Source organism: Dendrobium catenatum, unplaced genomic scaffold, assembly GCF_001605985.2.
Source record: "Dendrobium catenatum unplaced genomic scaffold, ASM160598v2 fragScaff_scaffold_370, whole genome shotgun sequence".
In the NCBI taxonomy this organism is placed as follows: Eukaryota; Viridiplantae; Streptophyta; class Magnoliopsida; order Asparagales; family Orchidaceae; genus Dendrobium; species Dendrobium catenatum.
In genome coordinates, this window is record NW_021318832.1 from 5,126,439 (window position 1) to 5,151,298 (window position 24,860).

General features: G+C 35.0%; 1 protein-coding gene across 1 annotated transcript; it reads right to left on the bottom strand.

The window, feature by feature from the left end:
* Nucleotides 1-8,920: 8,920 nt before the first annotated feature.
* LOC110095476 (protochlorophyllide-dependent translocon component 52, chloroplastic) lies at nt 8,921-23,873 on the bottom strand. Its single transcript, XM_020821027.2, has 7 exons — nt 23,271-23,873; nt 15,524-15,711; nt 12,770-12,868; nt 12,440-12,611; nt 12,151-12,330; nt 10,420-10,607; nt 8,921-9,377 (listed from the first exon to the last, which is right to left on the bottom strand). The coding sequence occupies exons 1-7, from the start codon at nt 23,781-23,783 to the stop codon at nt 9,122-9,124; spliced, it is 1,596 nt and encodes a 531-aa protein (XP_020676686.1). The 5' UTR covers nt 23,784-23,873; the 3' UTR covers nt 8,921-9,121.
* Between the last annotated feature and the right edge of the window lie 987 nt (nt 23,874-24,860).

The following is a 24,860-nucleotide window of genomic DNA, read 5'->3' on the forward strand; positions in this document are numbered from 1 at the left end:
CGTTACCGCCGGAAGCTCCCATACGGAGCATATAAAAGTTTTTAAGTTATAAAGAGCACGTAATTATTTAAGAATTTAAAAATGATTTAATTCTTCAAAATAATTGGCATATTCAAAGTTTCAAAATTGGCGCATATTAATTATTTTGGCGTGTTATATACTTATATGTTTAATTTCTTAATAAAAATTTTCAAGAAAAGATTAAACATATAAAAAAAATTCTTGAAAAAAAAAGTTATTTAAATATTTTTTAATAATTTAAATGTTAAATATCAATTTAAATATTATTTTAAATTTTATTTTAAAAATAAAAAGAATCATATTTTATATTATATTAAAAACAATTAAATTTATAAATATTATTAAAAAACAGTTAAAATATAATGTTAAATATTTAAAATAGTTTAAATTAGTAGTTAAATATTTAAAATAAATAATATTTACTTTTTTTTAAATTATTTAATATTACTTTTTGCGTCCAGGAGTATTCACGGCGGTAGAGAAATATGAAGTTTAACGTCTTAGTGTTGTACGGAAAATCCGGCACGCAATCAGATAAGAGAAGTGCATTCATAGGAGACACCAAGATTTATATGTGGAAAACCCCTGAAAATGTAGAAAAACCAACGGGGCCTAGCGCAATTTTGAATGAATCCACTATTATTGCAGTTGATTACAAATGAGGCCCTTCATTGGGAGAAGACCTTAGCTTGATGACATTTTATAGAGTACATTACATTTTTGAATACAAAGAATCTCTATTGACGTGTTCGTTTGGTCGACAGGACCATAGTCTGGTGACGGAGGTCGAAAGGACTGTAGTCGGTGGGAGACGTAAGTTTGAAGGATCGTAGTCGGCGGGCGACGGAGGTCGAAAAGACTGTGGTCGGTGTGCGACTTAAGTCAAAAGGACCGTAGTCGGCGGGCGACGGAGGGTCGGAAAGACTGTAGTCGGTGGCGACATAAGTCGGAGGACCGTAGTCGACGGGCGAAGGAGGTCGGAAAGACTGCAGGCAACGTAAGTTAAAAGGACCGTAGTCGACTGGGACGGAGGTCGGAAAGACTGTAGTCGTGGGCGACGTAAGTCAAAGAGGGACGTAGTCGGCTGACGATGGAGATCGGAAAGGATGTAGTTAGTGGGCGACGTAAGTCAGAAGAACTGTAGTCGCGCGGCGACAGAGGTCGGAAAGATTGTAGTTGCGGGCGAAATAAGTCAGGAGGACCGTAGTCGGGCTGGCGACGGAGGACGGAAGGACCGTTGTCTTGCGACGGAGTTGGAAGGACTGTGTTTGACGATGAAGGTTAGAAGGACGGCATCAGGTAGAATTCCAATAATAGAAAGAAATCCATCTTCGGATATACGTCTAGCAAAAAGTCCGGTAACATGTAGAAGTCCGGGGCGTCGCGTAGAAACTTGGCGAAGAGTTAAGGTCCGGCGCATGTAGAAGTCCGACGTCTTCTTGGTGGCCGAGGAAACTCCTGCATCACTTGGCGCAGTTTGGCCATCAAGAGGGAACTCTGTCATTAATTAGAAGAATTTCAAGCATTCCCGTGGACAGTTGCGGTAGAATTCTTGCGTCCCGTGGGAAGTCGGACAGAATTCCAGCGTCATTTGGAGTTTGGGCGGAAACTCCGGCGGTGGTCCGAGGAGAGTCTCTTCTCGCTCCTATTCTTCTCTTCTTTTTTCTCCTTCCTGTCTTCTCGGAGCCCTTCTTCAAGATAAATGAGGGTCTATTTATAGATTTTTTCTGGAGTTGGCATGGCCTGGTAAATTTGATGAGAGATCATGGGCAAGTATGGAGTGGGTTAAAATGAACGCCTAATATTGAATCCTTCGACGTGGATCATTAGTCAGTATTTGAAGTCTTGGATGACTTTGGAATTCGAGATCTTGGGCATCGTTTGTATTCGTCTCGATTCGATATGAAGCTCGTCAAAATTCCGGTTAGGACCGTTGGTAACTCGAATTGTTGCGTACGAACTTCCAACAGTGACTTCGGTCCTTGTTTGGGACTCATTTGGGCTCAGATTGAGTGATTTAGTGTCGTTGGGTTTGTATTCCTGAGCGGCTCAGTTGACTATAAAGTTGCTGATAATTCGGAGTTCAGATGCTCCTCGGATTAACTTTTAAAGTTCCAACTGATTTTTGTTCGAGATCGTGCCCTGATCAAGAAATTGCAAGATATATATAAAAAATATTAAAAAATAAAATTTTAAAAAATAAAATAATAATTAAAATATAAAATAAGTCTATATCTCTTATGAAAAATAATATTTAAATTAAAGTCTATGACTCAACCAATATTATAATATACAATTTTTTATATTTTAATCTTACATTAAAATTAATAATTTAAAATAACATTATTGAAATTGATATTTAACCATAAATTAAAATAAATTTATAAAATATTGCATAGAATACCACTTTTTATATAATAACACTTAAAGTTCTATAATTTGTTATTTATACATTCCTTTCTCCTCTCTACACCCCTCAGGATATCTCCTCGGCTAAATTTTCGGAGCAGCCACGGTGATGACGTTATTAGAGAATGCAGCGTGGTGTCTCAAAAAATTTGAGAAGCAAGCACTCGCCATTAAAATGACGTATTTAAAAGAATACGCCTTATAACAAAGAGCGTCATTCTGATAAGAGTACGCGTTATGTTTATGCGTATCTATATGAATGCGGCGTAATGTTCAGCGCCTTCTTGAAGAATGCGCCGAAACATTCTGGCGTAATTCATTAGAATGCCTATATAGCCGGCGCATTCTATTGTTTTTTCTTGGCACTGTCGTTTCCCCTAAATCCGCAAATTCCGCACTGATTCCGGCGGTGGTTGATGTTGGGTTTGGTGGGCATTCAGTGCGCGGGGAGTATTGAGGGGGTTGGGGAATAATAAGAAACTGGCTATAAAAGCCCGGGAGTGCTGGGGAGAAGGCACGATTAAGCTCTTTCTACTAATCCTCAAGAGGTAAGAGAAGGTTCATTCTTTACTTTTTGTTGTATTATATTTGTATATCTTGTTGATAGTTTTGCAAGTTTATAATTTATATAAATGTTCATGCTATTTTGACAGAAAAAGTTTTGTATTCCGTAGTTTTAATTATTTTGCTTGTTGAATCATTTATGAGCCTTTTTGTATGTTCATTGTAGGGGGTTGGGAGTTAAAATTTTGTTTATATTTAAAGTTTGTAATTATGCGTCGAGAGCTTATTTTGCGGGACACCTTTAATATTTTCATCATGGTTTATTGTTTTGTTAGATGGATTAAGATATTATATTGGAATTCGCTTAGCCTTGGCTCTCCCCTTGACCGACTGTTTTATAAATAATTAAGAAGAAAATAAAGATGGGGAGATTTCGGTTTAAAAAACCAAACACGTAAATACTTGATTTCGACTTGGTGTAAAAAAGCATTAAAAGTGTTTATTATTTGAGAAATTTGTACTTTGAAAACATTTAAGAAAACAGTCGGTAGATGCCAAAAGAACCAGTTTTTGATTAAATTTAATAATTGTAAGTATTTTAAAAGAACGAGAGCGAAAACCTTAAACTTTATGCGTTCTGTGTTTTTTTTTTTTAAATAAATTTAGTGTTAAGAAAGAGTACTATTTAGATTATTTTCCTATTGTACTGAAAAACTATTATTTATGATCGAGTTAATGTTTAAATTTCATTCTTTTAAAAAAATTAATTTCATATCATATTTCTAATGAATACTCACTTGCATTTCCTAAAATATTCAGCATATCATGTCATCATCATTCAAGAACCTCATCAATCAAGCGCTCACCATTCAAGGGATTTCCTACATATTATTCCAAGAAAAGAAGTTGATCTATGATGATACAAATTCGAATTTGCAAATTCTATGTTTTCATATCCCATGCGATGATTTCTTGGAGGAGGAAAAACAAGAGCCAAATTGAACAACCTTTCGATGTTGTCTATTATGAATGTCTGGTATGAGCGGAAACCATAATTATAGGATGTAATATTCGATGAAGTTATCAAAAACTCATCATCCAATGTATGTGGAATGGCAAGACAACAAATCCTACTGAATGGGTTGAGAAATTTATACGACAAAGATTAGGGATCATAATGAGTCATCTTTACACCTATAAGTATTCTTACAACAAGAACTTGTTCGTGAAAAATCACCACGCACACAAAAGATGGTTTTTGTCGTCGTCATGTTGAGGAATCCAACCACCCTCTGATGCCCTGCAACCATTGCCTATTTCATTTACAAAAGTATGGCATCCTATCAAAAGCATTTACTATCAGAAATATATCAAGAGCTGAATATCTGTATATTGGTAAAAAAGGAGTCTTAAACTAGGCAAAGATTTTCAAACCTCTATCCACCAATCCAGTTCACAGAAAAATTCTTATGCTGTCCAACTTTAACCCGCAGCTGCAAGCCACGTATCGCGCATCTGTATCTAGCCACACTACAATATTTTTTTCAATATGCCTTTCAATCAATATACCCCGTTATGCGTATTAACATTAACTCGTTGCTTAGAATACTAACACATTATTCCAAATTTAAATATGATATTTATGAGAAAAAACCATTACCTCTGAGTTCAATTTTTTATAAATTATTTACATTTCTATTCCTAAACTTTATTAATTATATTTAAAATTTCACACCACTAACATGTTCTCATCAAAATTCTCTAATTCATATCAAATACACTTTTATTCAAAAACCTTCTCTATTTTAACAAATATATTAATGTGCCTTACATATATATCATATGTTCATTTTTCTCACATTTTCATTGATCAGTACTAACAAGTGATTTAAAGGTATTTTTAATGAAAATGCTAAAAAAAAAAATATTATCTATTTTATTTCAATATGATAAAATATTTCTCTTTTTTAAAAAAACAAACATTAACAAATTAAATTTATTAAAAAAATAATACAAATAACCCTTACAAACTTAAATAAGAACATTCACAAACAAAACGTTGAGGTTGTTACAAAGTTCAAAATTGTATGTCACATCCAAAAAAAACTTAATATCATTCCAAAATTTAATCAACAACTAACATTCATTAAACTACAATTATGAAATAATACCCGATTGTATCTATATCTAATTAAATCAAATTATATATTACAAATACTTTAAATGAGTCTATTAGATATCAAAACGGTTCATAAATTATAAATAACTTATATCAAAGAAAATTGACTTTATATATCAAAATATAATCAAACCAATTAATTTCATTAAATATTTCAATTAGGATATTAAACTAGATCATTACTTAAATTTTTTACACATTACGATTTTTACTTTAGGTTCATTTCAAAATAAATTTAAGAAAATAAGCTTAATATATTCAAATTGTGTTGCCATTTAATTTGTTACATTAAAATGATAACAATTCTTGTTGAAATATGCGGTCTTTAATCCCGGTTCCAACGTGAGCTCTCCTCACTGACACCACTTACGCACAATCTAATATTGCGATATCGACGTAAATCCTAGGGAAAAGACCCATAAATACTAGGAAAAGACTTTACACCCAGGAATACGCTACAATCCCATTCAGCGCCCAAAATCACGACACCAATTAAAAGAATACGCTGGAATATAGGCGCATCACTCTGCCAATGCGCCCAATTTGATTGGCGCATTCAAAGAATGCCGCCACTCAGTTGCGCGCATTTATTGAATGCGCTGGCTCCTTAGCGCATTGGGCTTGTTCTCAAATCTTATTTCCAAACACGCTGCCCTTCCGATTAAATGGAGCGAAAGAAACATGCCTCCTTCTCAAAATCCTTTGGCCATCCCCCTCTCTCACTCTTCCTGCACTTGCCACTCTCCACTCTCTCTTCTTCTCCTCTCCTTCCTCTCTCTCTCATCTCTCTCTCTCCTCTCTCTCTCTCTCTCTCTCTCTCTCTCTCCCTCTCTCTCTCTTCTCCTCTCTCTCTCTCTCTCTCCTCTCAACGTCGGACGCAACTCGTCAATCCTCCTCCTAGCCCCCACACCTCCTCCATCCGGCCTACAAAAAAAAAAATAAAAAAACACACGAACTAAACACGCGCCAGATATGCGTGCAGAATTAAACAAGACTTGCTAACACAAACCAAGAAGAACGCGGACAGAACAAATACCTGGGGACATGAAAATGCATTAGGCATATTTCATATAATATATTAGAATGAAGCAACAAGCTTCACTAAAACGAGCAATTAATCACACTAGACCTCATAAACAGCACAAAAAACGTAGAAAACATCCGAGACAACCAAAGAGCGCAAATAGATAACAGACATACCTCCAAATATATCTTTCGCAAACTTTTAATACCAGCTACTTATTAGAATCTTTTCTGAAGGTTCCTCCTATCCTAAACACTTGCCCTTATTGTTTTCATTTTGATACTGTGCCCGCGCATAAAACGTAAATATGCGTAACTGCTGTAGAAGAAAAAATGACCCAATTAACAATTCGCAGAATAAGAAATGGAGGCTGGCTCACGAAAGAGGAGTGCGGTAAGAGGGCGAGTGCCATTTGAATCGAACAGGCATGCATGAATCAGAAGCGGCTGGTGCCCGATTTTGAATGTCGAATCGGAAACCTAACTTAGCCCGGAAAATTCCATCTGGGGTTTCAATCTAGGCCATACCGCATAAGTTTCTTGGCAAGACAAACGGAGTTAGAAAGTTGGTCTAAACAGTCTAGTTTTTAACTTATCAGTCGCCGCAGAAAAGAAGACGTAGGTTTCAGCTCATTAGCTTAGCGGAGTGTTCTTTATTTTTGACATTTTGTAAGAGCAAGGGAATAATTTCTTGAATGTCGAAAAAGTAAAAAAAAAAAATTCTAAGTGTTTGTTGTTGCTTAGCTTTTCGGCAGTTATTGATTTTAGGATCGGAAGATGATAAAGATAAAAAAAAATTGAACCTTGTTGGATATTATTGCGCGTATGACGGTTGCTAAAAGGTTGCGCCTATAGTTGTCTGTATAGTTGTGCCTTAGTTGCGCCTTTTCTGCGCTTTTCTGCGCTCCATTTACTTGCGGCGCTTTACTTGTGCTTTCAGGCTGCTATACAAAGATGAGACAGAAGCATAGAATGTTTTGCCATGAATGCTCACGATAATGGCTTAATGTTTCCCGAAAGAATCATCACAGGTTTTGGCCAAATTCTTAGTGGAAGACCCGACGTCCTGCCAAAGAACCGACGTCCTGTTCAAGGCCCGACACTCGGTCCCTACGTCCTGTTCAAGGCCCGACACTCAGTCCCTACGTCCTACTGAAGACCCGACGTCTTACTTAGGACCCGACATTCAGTCCCTACGTCTTCCCAAAGACCTGACGTCTTACTTAAGTAACTGATTGTAACCTGATCACCCTTGGAGGTGATTCAGTCCTTTGTAACCAACTCAAAGTCTAGTGGAATCATTTTCAACTGGGCTAGGCCTCGTGGTTTTTCCCTTTTTAAGGGTTTTCCACGTAAAAAATCTTGTGTTCTCTGTGTGTGAGCTAGTTATACGTACAACGTTAAGACGCAGAATTAAATCTCTATCGCCGCGTATTTTCTAGTCCACAACAAACCTAAATAATTCCTTAATTACCAATCACTCTAGCCAATTAATCTACTAATTGATTATCTTAAGGTTCATTGTAAAAATTATATGCTAATAAAATCTCAATTATACTAAATTAAATAATCAATCACATAAATAAATAATTATATTGAGATAAATTACTGTACTTAAAAGGCTCTCCATTATAGCTCTAAATAATCCCTAATCACATTTAATGAAATTTAATAAGAAATACTTTAATATTTTAATATTAGTTAATCATTTAAAAGAATAAATATTTATATTTGAACTATATTTGGTTCATATTCATCTTGTTTATACTTATCGAACTTTAAACAAACGAGTCTTATCGATCCTAGTAACAAACAATCATTTAGAGTCGTTCGCAAACATATATAGATAGTGATTTCAATCTACAAATAAGCTCGTAAAATTATTTTATTTTATAAACAAATTTGTTCATAAACACTTTAAATAAAAAATATAACAAACATGAATAAATACCTCTTATTAATGAACATATTCATTATAATGAAATTGTATAAATAAGATGTTATTAATTTTTTATATAACAAGAATAATTCATTATAATAAAACTAAAAATTATGTAAAAATATACAAAATAAAAATTTAAACAAACTTCTTAACGAGCTTTTTATCGAACTTGTTCACAAGTTTTAAATGATATTATTCATGAATATAAATGAGTTAGAACACAGTTATTCATATTTGTTTATTTAACAATCGAATATTTAAAAACTAGTTCAAACTTGTTTGGTTACATATATGAGCCGATCCATGAGCATTAATTCATCGATATTAAAAAAAAAAAAAATCAGCTAAAAAGAGTGATGGGAAATCAACAAAATCAATGTTTTGTACGTTCCAACTTGAAAGCAATGAATTAATGCCTTCACAATTAACCACATAAGAGAAATCCATACCACTCGCTTAGACCATCTCCAACCGAACTACATACAGTGATATGTCATCCGTTATTCGCTCCATTTGAATGATAAATCTCACACCAAAATTTGGTAAGAGAACAGTGCGACGCCAATATTGGCATCGCACTATTCACCTACGTCAATTTTTTTTTTTTTGTTACGGGATTTGCTGAAGAAGCGCGCGAAAGAGGAGAAAGATAGTTACCTTCACAGCAAGATGAAGTGTGCGAAAGAGGAGAAAGAAATGAAGTTCTTGCAATTGAATTACTGCATTTTGGAGTATAAAATGAATTTTTCGGTTGAAGATGCCCTTATAATGCAAATTTAACCAAACTAATCGCTTTAGGGTCTCCTTCAACTAACTGCATAAGTAAAACTACTCCCATCACATCCAAATAGTGATATATGTGCTTGTTCATGCTAAATATGACGATCACCATTGACATGCATATATTGAATGATTCAAAAACCTATCATTGGCAAATTACGCTACATTTGATATAAATATACACAAATAAGAATATTTTAACAAAGAAGATTTCCTTTTACTTACAATGTGATAGTGAGAAAGAGAGAACTGGAGCTTCTGATTCAGATGAAAGCATGGTTGTAGTCATGGAAATAGAAGGTCTTGTATATAAAGTGGGAGAGCCACCTGGAAGCTGCAAAAAGGAGCACTGCCATGGAGACAACTGCAGTTCTTATTGCTGCAGACATTACACTTGCTTTGGAAGCAGCCACTACTCCGATCAAAATTAATGAAAGAATTGGAAGAGAAGCTTCAACTACTCTCAGCACCTTTAAAGCCAAGCTACAGCTTCTGCACTGCACAACATGAGTCCAATACCTGACAGAAATCAGAATGATAACTTCAGAGAATATCAGAGAAAAAGGATGTGGTAGATGAAAGCAAAGTTAGAGACACAAATAACATACTTTTTGAAATATACAAGAACCATAAGCAGGTTGGACATGACTATTAAATTTTTTTATAGTTAAAAATTAACATCTATTATACTTATAATAGAGACTTCTGCATAAAATTTGATAAAAAAAATAGGATTAAATACTCAATTTTTATACTAGAAATCTGCTTTAAGAAGCAGTAAGAAAGGCGTCCCAAACGAAGCCTTAATAACACTTGAAGTGTGTAAAATAAAAAAAGAGTGGTAGAAATGAAGAATGAAAGGATAATTTATAATAAAATTGATTAAGTGTAGAATTAAACTAGAGTGATACCACTTGTTTATAATATTTTGGAAAAAAAATCAGATGAGGATGCCAGGATGGATTTTATAATATTTAGAATTGCTTTGGGTGAATGTAATATATAAATATTTTTAGTATTGCACCAATTTTAAAAAAAAAATCAAATAAAAATTTAAACTCAACCTAATTAAGGGCATCTCCAACCGAAAATTCTATTTTTCACTCCAAAATGCTGTGAAACTCAAAAATGTCATAATTCATCTCCGGTCGAACTCCATTTTGCGCGCTTCTGCGAAGGTGATCGTATTTTTCTTCTTTCGCGCGTTTCTTCGACAAATCCGGTTGAGCAGAAAAATCGCATAGGTGAAGGCATCGCACTGTTCACCCTCCACGGATTAGCGATTTTTTTGTCATTTGAATGGAGCAAACCAACTTACGTCTTACAATCGTTTGGAGTTCGCCTGGAGATGCCCTAAAATTTGGACAATATCCTAACCCAACGCTCCTATTATGCGTCTAACATCCCTCGAGAGCTCAAAAAAATGTATAGACATAATATACGAAGCACCCAGAAAATGCTCTAGCTTTTCAAAGAAAAAAAAAATGCGTTATCTGCAATAGTGTCCTGATGTATGAGAATGTAAAGTGCTGAACAAAATGTTCGACATTGCTTAGAATACCTGTCCAGAAGTTGCTCTCTAGGAGGAGTTGGAGGTAGGTAGCCTAGAGACTTGTTTGCCCAGTCAACTTGACAGCTTGAGTATTTTTTAAACCATCTTCTGAAGGCAGTAACCATGACATCCGACTTAGTTGGCACAAAACAAGCTTTTTCCCAGTTGGAAGGGCCAATCTCAGCAATAATTCGCTCCTGTTAATCCAGATTTTGACCAATGGAAGATGAAGGTACGATCAATGTTCACTCGTAACACATCATTAACATTATAAAAGATCTCTAAAATAAACCAAAGAGAATAAAATAACTAAATTTTTTTCATGAAATGCTCAAACCTTGAGACCTTATCATGTGGCTAATGTGACCAGGATGCATAAGAAAGATGATCTGAACAATTCTTAATAAGTAGTTATTATCACACCTTACAAGTTAAATTTTAGCTGCTTTTTAGGTTAAGCCAGCTATGCAGAGAATAAGACAACAAGAATCCAACCGCAAAGTACATCGAGCTAGAGTTCTGTAACACCCCATAAGACAAAACAACAATCCAACTTTTTTTGTGTGGTGCAGCTTAGTAGTTTTTTCCTTATTTTGAATTTTGTTCACGTTAAATCCTGGTGTCATTTATTTTCGCTGTTTTTACTTTTTTGCTTGTTTTGTCATTATGGTGTTTACTCCTCATCTCGCCCAACAGTCTCACCAACCTTTCAAATATCCCAAGTACACCTACGCTCAAAAGACAGAAGAAAACCTACGAAAAATTCACAATAGCTTTACCTCAAAAAGTTTACATTCGCATATGCATCTCAAAGCCAACAAAATCCTTAAAAAAAAAAAAAAAAAAAAAAAAAAAAAAAAAAAAAAAAAAAAAAACTAAAAGACAAGGGTATTTCAATCGAGGAAACAAGAGAGATGTGATGGTGCAAACAAAAACCAAAGATTCTCACTATATATTAGTTATGAAATAAAATCAACCCAAGTTTCAAGACGATTCCATAAGAGATTCACATAAACTCAATACCAACAACCATATGGAATCAAGTGAACCAAATCTTAGCCTAAATTATTTTCAATACCTACAATCAGCCATTAAGATCAATCCATAAGAGGGGAACAGCCTGGTTATATACTTCTCACAAAATTGAGTCGACAATAATAACAACCAAATTTATTAAACAAGTCTCAGCTAGATTAAACCACATGAAAAGATGAGTGAGGCTTAGTCTTCTCAGAACTAGGGCTAAGCGAGTTGTGATGGTAACTGGACCTAAAATCTATCAAGGCTTCTCCTGTTGCCCGGGTAAAAGCCTATGGACTATGTGGTTCACTTAATACATATTATATTATATAAATAGGCCACAAGTAATCCGTTATGTTTATATATTTGCAAATATATATGAATGATAAAAGTCATCCACAGGCTTTATGCGACTGCTCACACCAAGTGTGGATGACAACCTTTGTTTAAGCTCTGCAATTTTAAGAGCAAGGTCACCAACCAGCTCTTCATTCTAATCGAGATCTATACTAAAATAACAAGAATTTGATCTACATCGGTTTAGTGATAGGATTACCAAATACAAAACAAAATTGACCTTATGATAATGATCTAAAAATAAAAAATTGGATTTAAGGTATCTAATTTCTTCTTCAAATAATAATTAGTCCACTTGACTAACTAGCAAAACAAGCTTTGATTTCTATCGCAATCATAATTTAAGCTGCATATTAGCGTTACCTCTACATGGAGGAGGTGCATATCAGAATCAAGGATTAAATTTTGTCCAACATGAAACATCCAGCGTGGAACAATTTGATCAATCCAAACAGAAAAATTTCTTGGAAAGGACCAAATCAATCTGCTTTTTCCAGGACTAACTGGAATGCAGTAGACAATGATATGAAATTTTCGTTGACCCTGCAGTAATGTAGGTGATTAACGGTTACCAAAGTTAAAGAAAATTAAAGGAAAAAAGACATTAAAAAATTAGGCAGAATAAAACCAAAAAAAAAAACTAAATAGCTACCGCTTTGCTGTCTGAAGATGAAGCGGATCCAATATTAGAACCAGAGCCAGGGAACATATGAACTAAACAAGGAGCAACAAACTTGCCATATCCAAATTCCTGCTTTGCAAGGAAGCCATTAATATCTGATTCCTCTACTGTTATCACTATAGGCACGCCTCCTTCACGATCTGTGGAAGAAAGGAATTTCTGTATTTTAGAAAAAAAAAAAACAATACAGAGCCGGTCAACAGAGCAAAAAAGTAAAAAGAATAAACTGCATTTATAAAATCATTCAAAGAACATCAAGTAGATCAAATATAATATAATAATTTGCTAAGAAGTGCATATCTGGTAAGCGATGACGGTTGTTTAGAAACTGTCATTATTTTGTGGTGTGAATATCGTACATGAGCAGGGTCCAAGAGATTTTCTATCAGAACTTCGTACCTGAAAGATAAAACAATTCATTTAGCAATGCCAGGTTTAAAAAAATAGGCCAAAACATTACAACAAGCAAAAAACTAAGCTGAAAGTAAACCATACGAGAAAAAAAGAAAAGAACATTACGATGTAACGTAATCTCCAATGAGAACCAAAAAAAAATCACGAGATATTGTAATATGTCTTCAATGAAACTAGGGTACTGGAAATGGTTTTTTCAATATTCAAACAGAAAACTCTGAAACCAAAGTATGTGCTTTATGGAATCACGGGATTAATTAAGCTTCATTAAGCTGAGAGCTCAATGATACACAGAAATTCAATAAACAGGATTATAGAAATGTTAACAGCAGATGGAACTGAAGGAATCCAACAAGAGCAACAAATGTTAGTAGCGAGCATAAAGGCATGGAGGAAAATCAACAAGCATGTGTAGCGTGGAAGTGATTAACACTGCAAATTGAGGCCAAAATCAAAGAACTTCATGGATCAAGGGATAAGTGATGTAGAAATTATGTGTATATGCAAATATCCAATGTTGAGATTAACGCCTTTAGATTAGAGCTACAATAATTATCCAAATTTACAGCAATCTAAACAGAGATTAAATACGATAAGAAGGATGATGTAGCTTAGGCCAAACTACATGATAATCGTTTAGAATCATACATGAATAAAATCAATCAAGCTTAGCAAAACATTGGGAGTTCCAAAGGAAATCCCTAAATTAACACTTACACTAGTCACTAGTTGGGTCCACTCACACTCTTAATAAATTGGCTTGCGGAAAAGTTTGCACAATCTTTATGATGCCACAATTGAGAGGGAATAAGTAGGTAAAAGGAAAAGGAAAGAGTTTACCCAAAGGAAGAATATAATAGGCTTCGATGAAGTTGTTTTGGGAGCCGATAAAGAGAGGATAGCAACACGCACCCTCTTCACTTGTCTTGGACAGCAACCTAGCACCTTCAGAATGTTTGGGCAGCAACTTGGACCGATTCCGGACGTCTGGACAGCAAATTAGCTTGCATTGGATCTCAGGACTTTGCTTAGCTGTGGGAAATTTTCTGAGCAGCACTTAGGGATATTTGGGTCGTGGATTGGCTAGTTCTCTTGTGCTGAAATTTCTGGAAAGCAATATTGAATGTCCAAAAAAATCTGGACAGCACTTTGTGGGAGATTAGGGACTAGGAAGATGAACTATTTGGTGAGAAAGTTAAGGTTCAGAAGATGGGGAAGCAAGAGGAGGGGCGTCGGCTAGGTAGGAGGGAAGAGGAGTAAAAAAATAAAATAAAAGAATTCCCAAATGAGTGGAGAGATTAATGGAAGGGAATTAATGCGGATTAATTGAATTGGAGAGAGAGGGAGGGGCAAAGGGATATTTAATTTACTACAAATGAGTCACAAAGATCACGTTGCAGTAGTCTCGAACTGTAATTTACAAAACTTTGCTTAAATTGCATCTTTGTTTTTTTTTTAATTGACTCAATTAAATATCCAACTTGAACCTAACATGATAATGTAATCATAAGCTCTAATAATAATCTGAAGTAGGACAATTTAGGTTTTAGGTCTCCTAATGTAATAGAAATGATGCAATGAATATAGATCATGCAAGAGAATTTAAAATTTGAAGGTTAAAGATCACTAAATACTCAAAAGCTTACTTCTCTTAGACACAAATCCAAAATATGAAAATGAGAACTCAAATAATAATATAATGATCAAATAAACCCATCATTTGATCACATAAATTTAGGGGATGATTATTAGAATCACCATGACTGTTTTGAGTTATAAATTTTTTTTGTAAAATGATATGAACAATTGAATGAGAACTATTACTTTTTTCTCGATATTTTATGTCTTCAATTAAAATAAGTATTCTTTCATGCTTTATATTTCATGATTATTTATTCTGTTTAATTTTCAGCCATATTTTTTTATATGATTGCATCATTATTATGTAAATTATGTTATATTTAAATAAAATTAATATTTATTACGAGTCGAACCATGAACCTCTCATTCTTCCGGTTCATTATCCGGTCTGATTTTCACAACCTTGCCTAAGCCATATCAATCTGTCAAGCAGACAATACGCAACCTATCAATCAGAGTTGTATGCAATTTTTTTTCTTAATCATTGATATATAAAGAACCAAAAAAAATCTCATGTTTGATAACATGATCTTTTACATACCATACAAGCTTCCTCAAAATATGATTCCTTTAATATAAACCTTGGCATGACTTGATCTTAAACCCTGATAACACATAGTATGATCATTGAACCCAGCATGACATGGAAAATTTCGCATTTACACAACAAATGAGGGCAGGAATGATTAAAATGAACTGAAATCAGTACCACTTAATTGAAATCCTTTGCCGCTAGATCTTGAAAATGAAGGCAGATAATTCCTAAGCAAAGCTTGAAAAGATGAATTTATTTTTAGTTGACAATGCTATCAGCATATTTGACCCTATTACACATTGCTTGAATATTTCAGAATGCTAACCAGGGTGTTTTTTTCCGCAAGGGTGAATAAATTTTGGGTTGTAATGTTGGCTAGAAAAAGTATCTTATAACCATTTCTGATTTGCAGGAGCTGTAAGCATGGAAAGTATAAGATAATGAAAATTTTAGCACCATATTACCCATAGGACATATCTCGAATGCCCATTGAACTGGCGTATGATGGATCATCAAGTTCAGGGATACTGGGAGGTTTGCACTTCATCAATATATTTTTGTATAGAGGCTCCGTCCTTGGCCAAAACCACACTATCTTATTCTGAACACAACAAGGGTAACTAGCTGCACAAGCTTTGCCAGAAGTATGAACCTGCAATGACAAATAATCTCTTATTAAATGTTATTCAATATACATCAACATTATGGAAGCTTGAAGAAAGAAATTTTCTCTGTTTTCATTACTTTGTGTGGGCTTCTATAGTTGGGTATGTATAGATGATTCGATTAGCATTAAAACGTGCAAAAACCTCTCTTGATGATTATAGAACAATTTGAGACTTTAGTTCTTATTAATTAAAAAGAAGGTTGTTCATCACTGATTTTGATGTAGACAAAGGGGGGGTCAACTCAAACCCAAAATGAGTTGGTTTTGACTTCCCTTGAGCTTACAAGCTCAATAAATTTTGAGCTGGAATTTAGCTCATTTATGAGCTGGTTTTTAGTTCATTTATTGAACTAAAGGTTAGCTCATTATTAGCTAGATTTTAGTTCATTTATGTAGCTTTTTATTTATAGTTTTATCTTTTAAAATTCTGTGTTTGTCCCTTGGGATTCCAAAATGGCTTTTAGAATCCCTATGGTGACTGTTTTCCGTGCCATGGCTCCTTGGTTTCCCCAGTTGGCTGCTGGTTTTCCGTGCTGGGTGGCCTTTCCCGTGCCTTGGTGCCTCGGTTCCGTGTGGGCCTCCTTGGTTCTTGCGGCTGCCTCTTCGGGTTCCGCCTAGACTGCTTTCCCGTGGCTGATGGGGGGGGCTTTTCCGTGGTTTTAATGCTTTGTTTTTAGTGTTGATTGTTGGCATTTCATCTCCCTCATTTAATATAGAATATGAAAGGTTTTTGGGGTTGTTTGTATTCCTTCTTTTGTGCCTATAAATAGAAATGTTTTGGGTTGTTTAGAATATGTTATGTGAATGATTTTTGGAAATGTAAACATGCAGGTTTTGTTGGAAAAGCTTGCGAGCTTTGTCCACTTCTTCTTCTCACCTCCTCTGGAAATCTTGCGAGCTCTTTCCGCCCTTCGTCTTGGCTTCTAACCTCTTTCGTCTCTCCGCAAGTGAGCACCTCACCTGTATCCCTCTTCTCAAAATAAGCAAGTTTAGGATGTCTTATTTGAGTCAAGTTTCTAAGAGTCTTGTCTTGTTTGAGTCAAGTTTGTAAGTCTTTTATATTATGAAGAAAAGTTGTTGTTTTTAGTTTATTCGTCTATTTTGAATCCTTTTGTATTTTTTCTATTACCTAGTAGAGCTTTCTTTTGTTAGCAAAAATTTAGGGCTCTCTCCCAAATTTTTGCTTGCATCATTTGGTATCAGAGCAAGTTAGGAAGTCCTAGGTTTGAGAGTCAGTTTGTCAAGTCAAATCAAGTTTTGTAAGTCTTGTAAATCTTGTGAGTCTTGTGAGTCTTAGTTTCATGTTAGTTTTGAGTCTTGGTAGTCAAATCATAAGTTAACTCATCAGGAGATGAGTTCTTAAGAAGGGGAGTCTGATGTAGGCAAAGGGGGGGTCAACTCAAACCCAAAATGAGTTGGTTTTGACTTCCCTTGAGCTTACAAGCTCAATAAATTTTGAGCTGGAATTTAGCTCATTTATGAGCTGGTTTTTAGTTCATTTATTGAACTAAAGGTTAGCTCATTATTAGCTAGGTTTTAGTTCATTTATGTAGCTTTTTATTTATAGTTTTATTTTTTAAAATTCTGTGTTTGTCCCTTGGGATTCCAACAAAATGGCTTTTGGAATCCCTATGGTGGCTATTTTTTGTGCCATGGCTCCTTGGTTTCCCCGGTTGGCTGCTGGTTTTCCATGCTGGGTGCCCTTTCCCGTGCATTGGTGCCTCGGTTCCATGCAGGCCTCCTTGGTTCTTGCGGCTGCCTCTTCGGGTTCCGCCTGGGCTACTTTCCTGTGGCTGATGGGGGGGTGTTTCCGTGGTTTTAATGCTTTGTTTTTAGTGTTGATTGTTGGCTTTTCATCTCCCTCATTTAATATAGAATATGAAAGGTTTTTGGTGCTGTTTGTATTCCTTCTTTTGTGCCTATAAATAGAGATGTTTTGGGTTGTTTAGAATATGTTATGTGAATGATTTTTGGAAATGTAAACCTGCGGGTTTTGTTGGAAAAGCTTGCGAGCTTTGTCCACTTTTTCTTTTCACCTCCTCTAGAAATCTTGCGATCTCTTTCCGCCCTTCGTCTTGGCTTCTAACCTGTTTCGTCTCTCCGCAAGTGACCACCTCACATGTATCCCTCTTCTCAAAGTAAGCAAGTTTAGGGTGTCTTGTTTGAGTCAAGTTTGTAAGAGTCTTGTTTTGTTTGAGTCAAGTTTGTAAGTCTTTTATATTATGAAAAAAAGTTGTTGTTTTTAGTTTATTCGTCTATTTTGTGTCCTTTTGTGTCTTTTCTATTACCTAGTAGAGCTTTCTTTTGTTAGCAAAAAATTGGGGCCTTCTCCCAAATTTTTGCTTGCATCAGATTTAAAGGTTGGAAAGACTTGTATTGAAGTAACGAAAAATATGAATGTTTATTTCATCATGGCCACTTGAGTCATTCCATTAGGGTGGACTTCATGGTCTTTCTTTTTGTTGGGGTTATTTATTTTATGTTATTAAGTTTGAGCATAGCTTGTTAGCAATTCATTAGGTTAAGGAAACAATTTGCAGTTTATTAGTAATTTATAAATAATTTTTATAAGGTTGTAATTTCTTTTGCATCTGCAAATAGATGTATTATAGGTATTAAAGAAATATGGGGGCGTTAATAAATCTTATTTTAGATGTGAAGGCCATTCTTACTTTAATCTACTTCAAGGTTTTGATCGGTGCTCAAGAGCGATATCTAAAACCTTCTGTGTGAGGTATCTTCCTTTTCAAATATGAGGTTTTCTTAATCTTTCCTATTCATTTTTATCAATCTATACCTGCTTTTTATCTCTTATATTGTATGTTCAAATTATTTTATTATACATCAAATATTAAAAAAATTTATAAAGACACCATTCTTCTATATTTTTCTATCAAATTTTTATTTTGTCATTTTCCTATGTTATCACTTTATATCCATAACAGTACTATAATGCATAAAAGATGTCAAAATAATCTCTAAACAATTTATAAAGGGACATTTTAATCTCGAACTATCTAATGTGTTCAATTTAATCCCCTAATCCCTCAACTTTTCAAATCTAATTCAAAATAGTTTTTATCATATTTTTAAGAATCAAGGAATTAAATTGAATATATTGGATAGCTCAGATAAAAATGACCCCATAAAGATAGTCAAGGAATCATTTCCATCTTTTTTCTCAAAGTTGCGGGCATAAAAGAATCAAACTCCTCTAACAATACATCCAAGGGCTACTCTACTCTTAGATTACAAAAACTTGAAATTGCATAAAACAAAAACTTAATTGCAAAAGTCCCCTTTACATATGTAAACCAAAACAATTTTTTCCTAGGTGAAGGGAATCTTTGGGTTTGATGTGCAAGTATGCACCTAATTATCCTATGTAGGTTTTAGAAAAGTGACTTTCTCGTCCAACTACCTAAAGCAATGTAAATAGATCACACAATGCCTCCCAATCTATAAAGTATCCTATCAGGTGAATCTAATTAAATTTATTAAAGGAGTGTGAATATGACCAAATAAATGAATATGCACAAAAGATTGGTAACATAAGAGAAAAACATAACATTTACTAAGAAATATGAAAAGATATTACCATTAGAATATGAGGAGACAATCCGTTTTGGAAAACACATCATAACCCTTTTTTCTCCTCTGGCTGAGTGTCCTCCAATGCTTCTACCATCTGAATTCATCTTATTGTACCTCTAATTTCCTTATTATAGGCCAAGAATGAGGTGTATCTTGTAATTTGCCAAAAAATCCAAAAGAGGAGAAGGGATCAGGTTTGGTTTCTTTCCTCTTTGGACTGTTGAATCAAGCAACATCAACGAGCATGAAATTGGTTGCCATGGTTCCTACTAGGAGACATGACCGAAGGATCCAAAAGAGAGAAAGTGAAGTAAGTTAGTTTGAAAGGCCTTGATTTCTAACATGTAGAGGGTGAGATCAAATACAACAAACAAAGAACAACAACAACATCAAGCCTTTATCCCACTATGCGGGGTCAGCTATATGAACAACTTTTCCTCATTGTGTCCTACTTAGAGTCAAATTCTCATTTAAATATAATTAAAAATATATCATTTCTAATACTTTTTAGACAAGTCTTTTCAAGCCTACCTCTATATTTATTAACATAGGTCGAATATAATACATATACTCTCCTAATCTGGTCATAAAAAAGTCGACGATTTAAGTGATCAAACCATCTAAGGCAGTGGCTCTCTCTAATCTTATTTTCCACTAGAGCTACTCCAACCTATTCACATATATACTCATTTCGCATTCAATCTCTAAGGGTAAAGCCACTCATCCATCTCAGCTTCCTCATCCCTACAACACTTAATTTTATACTTCTCTTTTAATGGCCAACATTCAACGCCATTAAGCATTGCAAATCTCACCACCATCTTTCCCTTAAGTATGAGGAGTATTTTTCTATCACACAACAATCCCGATGCATTCCTCCACTTCAACTTGAATTCTAATAATAAAATTAGATAAAAGGTAAACAAATGGTGGAAACAAAAGGTGTAATTGAGTCAAACCAACATGTGACTCGGCTCGAGCACGACTCAATAAATGGCTCATGAGTCAAGCTTGATGAGCTAACTAACCAAGATTGAGCCAGTCCTGACTCAATTGCCAATTGGTCAGCTCGTGAGTTGGCTCATTTGAAACATGATAAAATAAAACACTTAGAATGTGTAAATTTTCATAATTTTAACATAAAGTTACCAAAAATATTTAAAATTTATATCTTCCTTATTCCAAGTGATTTTTTTTTTATTATTTTTAATATGTTATTATATTATCTACTTTAATATGAATTATCTTCTCTCTTTTACAATAAGTTAGCTCGTGAGTTGACTGTAACTGTAAAGGCTGTTTTCCTCCCAGGATGGTCCGTGACGAAGTGGATTTTGACGACTTTTCTGTTCCGGATTTTGTTTCCGTTAGCGAATTTCTGGTATTATTTTCTTCTGACAAAGATTTTACCTCGTAACTTTTGGTATGTTCCTGAGATGATAATTGTGCACGTTTTAAGTATTTTCTGGAAGATTTTTACCGAATATTTTGAATTCTGCGGTGTTTTAATTGAACTGCAAATTATCAGGATGTTGAAAAATGTTTTGTCAGTACAATGAAAGTCTTACAATGTTGTTGTGAATGTTCTGTGGTAATTTGGTAAATTTTTGAATCTGTGAATTTTGTGTAAATTTCGTATACTAACGTTATGCCGCTGGTTTTTCGTACAAATTCTGCTTTTATCCTGGATTGTACATTGAATGAATTGATTAATTGTATGCTATCACAAGGGAGTTATAAGGGGCTGGAATCCTATGTGATTCCGTTGTCTGGGTCCGAGAAGGGAGACATAAATGAAAGTTTTAAAATCTGAAATTATGTATATCTATTCTGTTCTGGTGCTATAAGCACAAAAAGGGAGTCATAAGGGGAAGTTTTGGTGCTATAAGCATAAGGGAGATATAAGGGGAAGTTCTGACATCTGGAAAGAAGTTCAATTCTGAAATTATTTGTTCTGTAAAGATGTAATGTGATTATTTCTGCTATGAGTTTTGTACGTTGTTGGTTATTCTGTATGATCCTATCTGATCTGTGATTTGAAGCTTTATGATCTATGATTTGAACTTGAATTTTGATATGACTTCAGCTTTCCGTATCCGATGTTTGATTTTTGATGGAGTTGTTATTTGTTCTGTCTGTTATACGATTTCTGTACGATTGTTCGACTTCTGTACGGATACTCTTCTGATACGTTTTCTGATGTGAGTTTCTGACTATTTTGATTGGTGATTGATGTCTTGCTGAGCTGTTAGCTCATCCTTGTTTTCTGCGTGGTTTTCAGGTTCTGGGAAAGGGAAGGAAGTCTTGGACTATAAATTCTATGTCTGATATGAGATTATGTATTTTTTGTACTTTTGATTTTTGTACAGTCATGGCTTTTCTGTTCTGTTCTGTTATTTCTGTCTGAAGCCATGGATTGTATTGTGTATGATTGTTTTGATGAAAGAAAAGATAGATGAATTGTTCTGTATTTGGATGTTTATAGTAGCTCTGTGTTTTTCTGTCTATTTAATATTTAGAAGAAAGTTCTGAAGCAAATTCCAAAGCTAGATCCTGGATTTTCAATGGTTGTGTCGCGACCCGATGCGAGCGGGAACCGTCCCGGTCGGGTTGGGTCGTGACAGTAACTCATCGAATTAAGCTCAAACTCAGGCTCGAACTTGGTTAATTAATCAAGCTCGAACTCAAGCTGGTTGTGGCACAAAGTCAACATGACTCATTGACTCATTTACACCCCTAGCGCAAACCTTCTAAAAGTTGAAAGGTTCGTGATTAATAAAACAAATGTGAGCAGTTATATGTTTGAATTTCAATGTCCATGAAGGTACTTAATAATTATAATTCATAAATGCTTAAATATTAAGTCATATCTAGCAAGGATATGTTTGAACATCTTCGATCTATCAATTATTAAGATTGTGATATTAAAAAAATAGGAAATAGCGAGTGAATAATATATTAGTCATTTTGTTGATCTAAGCAAACCTAATATTGTTGTGGTTAGGCTTCACCTTAAAACCAGAAGTGGAATACCTTTATGCATCATGTAACTCATTTTGATGGAGAAAAAAGTTGACATGACCGAGGCACCAACTATGATATGCCATGATAAGTAAATTTGAATCTTCAACTATGTCGTTCCTTCATAATCTTGTGCTCACCTCTCAAAGTTGACCAAAGTTCGAATTGCACAGGAGAATACCCTAAATCGATTCTATTAGTACTAGTTAACCCACCTTCTTAAGTCCATTCAAAAAAGCTCCATCCCACATCCATTTGGCATCTCTATCTAAGAAAAAATCTTCACTATATACGATCATAATCCTTCCTATTTTACTTTTCACTTAAGAGTTGTCCTTTCACTTAAGTGGTGTATTTTATCTCACCCTTTTTTTTTGTCAACACTGTCATTGTCAGGTCCCAAGTCCTAAATATAAAAAAATAGAGGGTTGTGGTAGTTAGTCGACAAGCAGTATAAAACTTATCAAATAATCATGGGAAGAATTCTTTGATACATTATGTTAATGTTATGGCGTTCCCAATAAGTGGCACATTATATAGCCTAACATGATAATAATAATGGTGTATGCTAGTACACGTGCAGCTCACATTTGTTCTTTTATGATGAGGAGAAGAATAATAAATAATGAATATTATCATCTGAGTTGACAATGTTCTAGTTACCTCTTCCCGCTATGTACAAAACGGGCAGCAATCAGCCTAGACGAGAAGAGGGTGAGAAACAGGTCAGTGAGAATAAGAATTAATTATTTCACAGCCAAAGAATTGATTCATTGACTCAGTTGTAACTAGCCTCCATGATGAATCTAACAATTAACAAGCCATCTAAACTCTAAAGAGCCCCTCATGCATACAACCCTCAACAATTTGAAAGTCAGATACAGACCGGTAAAAAGCTAAAAAGATGAAAAAATAAATAAACAACTCGCCTGAGGGCCATCTTCTGGCGCCTGAGGGATGAGCTCGCAGCTGCCTGAGCCGTCAAAGCACCAGCCATGGTAGACGCACTGGAGGCGGCCCCAGCGATCAATCCGTCCCTCGGAGAGAGGCGCGAGGCGGTGGGGGCATCGATCATCGAACACTCTCCATTGTCCCTCCACCCTGTCCCACCAGACCACCAAGTCTAACCCTAGCACCCTCATCGCTCGCGGCGCTCGCTTGTCGAGGTCGCATACCGGCGCCAATGGGTACCAATGGGAATACCAATCGAACTTCTCTCCGGAGGTCTCGCCAGAAGTAAAAGGATCTACCACCGGAATGGCAATGGAGGGGGAATCGGATGTGGAGACCTCGGGTTTCTTAAGGTTTTGGCGGGAAAGGTGTGATTTTGATGGAATGGATATGGGGTGGAAACGGAAACGAGGAAAGTAGGATTTAGGTGAGGGAAAGGGGTGAAAGAAACAAGAAGGAGAGTGCAGGGAGGTGATAGTGAGAGCATCCATTGAAGCTGTGCCGGAGATGGAAGTGATGATTTTAGCCAGATGGCTGTGTGATATTTGGCTGTTGATCGAGAAAAATGTATGGTCAAAAAGCTATGTGAGTATCGTGGTTTATATATATAGCACTCGAGCCGATCTCAAAATTAGTTAGTGCTAATTCGAATTCAGCTCAACTTCTCAAACGCTAGCTTGACTTCGACTGGTTAGAGCTATCATGGGCTCAACTCATGAGCTCAAGTCAAAATATCAGAAATAAAGAGGTAGGAGGGGTGAACTGTACTCGAAGGGATCGTAATCATCGGGAGACAAAGGTCTAGTAGATCGTAATTGCCAGATGACAAAGGTCTAAGGGATTATAGTCAGAGTGACAAATATTAGAGGATTGTAGTTGATGACAAGTTTAATATACTCCTTATGACTCTCAATCAGTCTCCCCTTATAACTCTGAATTAATATACTCTTTATAACTCCCATTGAATCACATAATCAATCGCCCCGACACCTTATAATTCTCAATAAATCTCCAACTCCTTATGAAACTCAATGAGTAAATCACGTTGATCAGTAGAGTATCACGTAGCGTTATCATATCATGTATCTGATTTCACTAAACACTTCATTTAAAAATGCAATAAAATCATATCAAATCGTTCAAAATGATCAAATCTATAATATATCCAAGCTTGCACGGTAAAAGCTTATGAAATCAAAAGATAATGTATTTTTTTGCAGATTTAGGAGATACAAAATTCATAGAAAACAAATCATATAAAACAGATGAGAGATATTAGTCACTTACAACAAACAGAACAAAATTTGTAATATGAATGACTAAAAAATATGATTTAATTACTTTCTCTCTCCTCTCTCTCTCTTCTTCCCCTCTTTCAATTTCTTCTTGGCCATTCAACCAATTGAGTGAGTCGATGGGATGAGACTGTGATATATATATATATATATATATATATATATGTGTGTGTGTGTGTGTGTGTGTGTGTGTGTGTATGAAATAAATGATGAAATAATTTATAAAATGTAAATGAAAGCATAATTTGGGAAAAAAATATTCATGCATGCAAA

Bases quoted from the DNA above. Each gene is read 5' to 3' on its own strand.
- LOC110095476 (XM_020821027.2), bottom strand. From the start codon at position 23,783: ATGGATGCTCTCACTATCACCTCCCTGCACTCTCCTTCTTGTTTCTTT. The intron at 15,712-23,270 runs GCGAGTTGTTTA...TTGTCATTGCAG, and splicing joins CGCCAGAAGATGGCCCTCAG to GTTCATACTTCTGGCAAAGC. The intron at 12,331-12,439 runs GTAGCTATTTAG...ACATTACTGCAG, and splicing joins CATCTTCAGACAGCAAAGCG to GGTCAACGAAAATTTCATAT.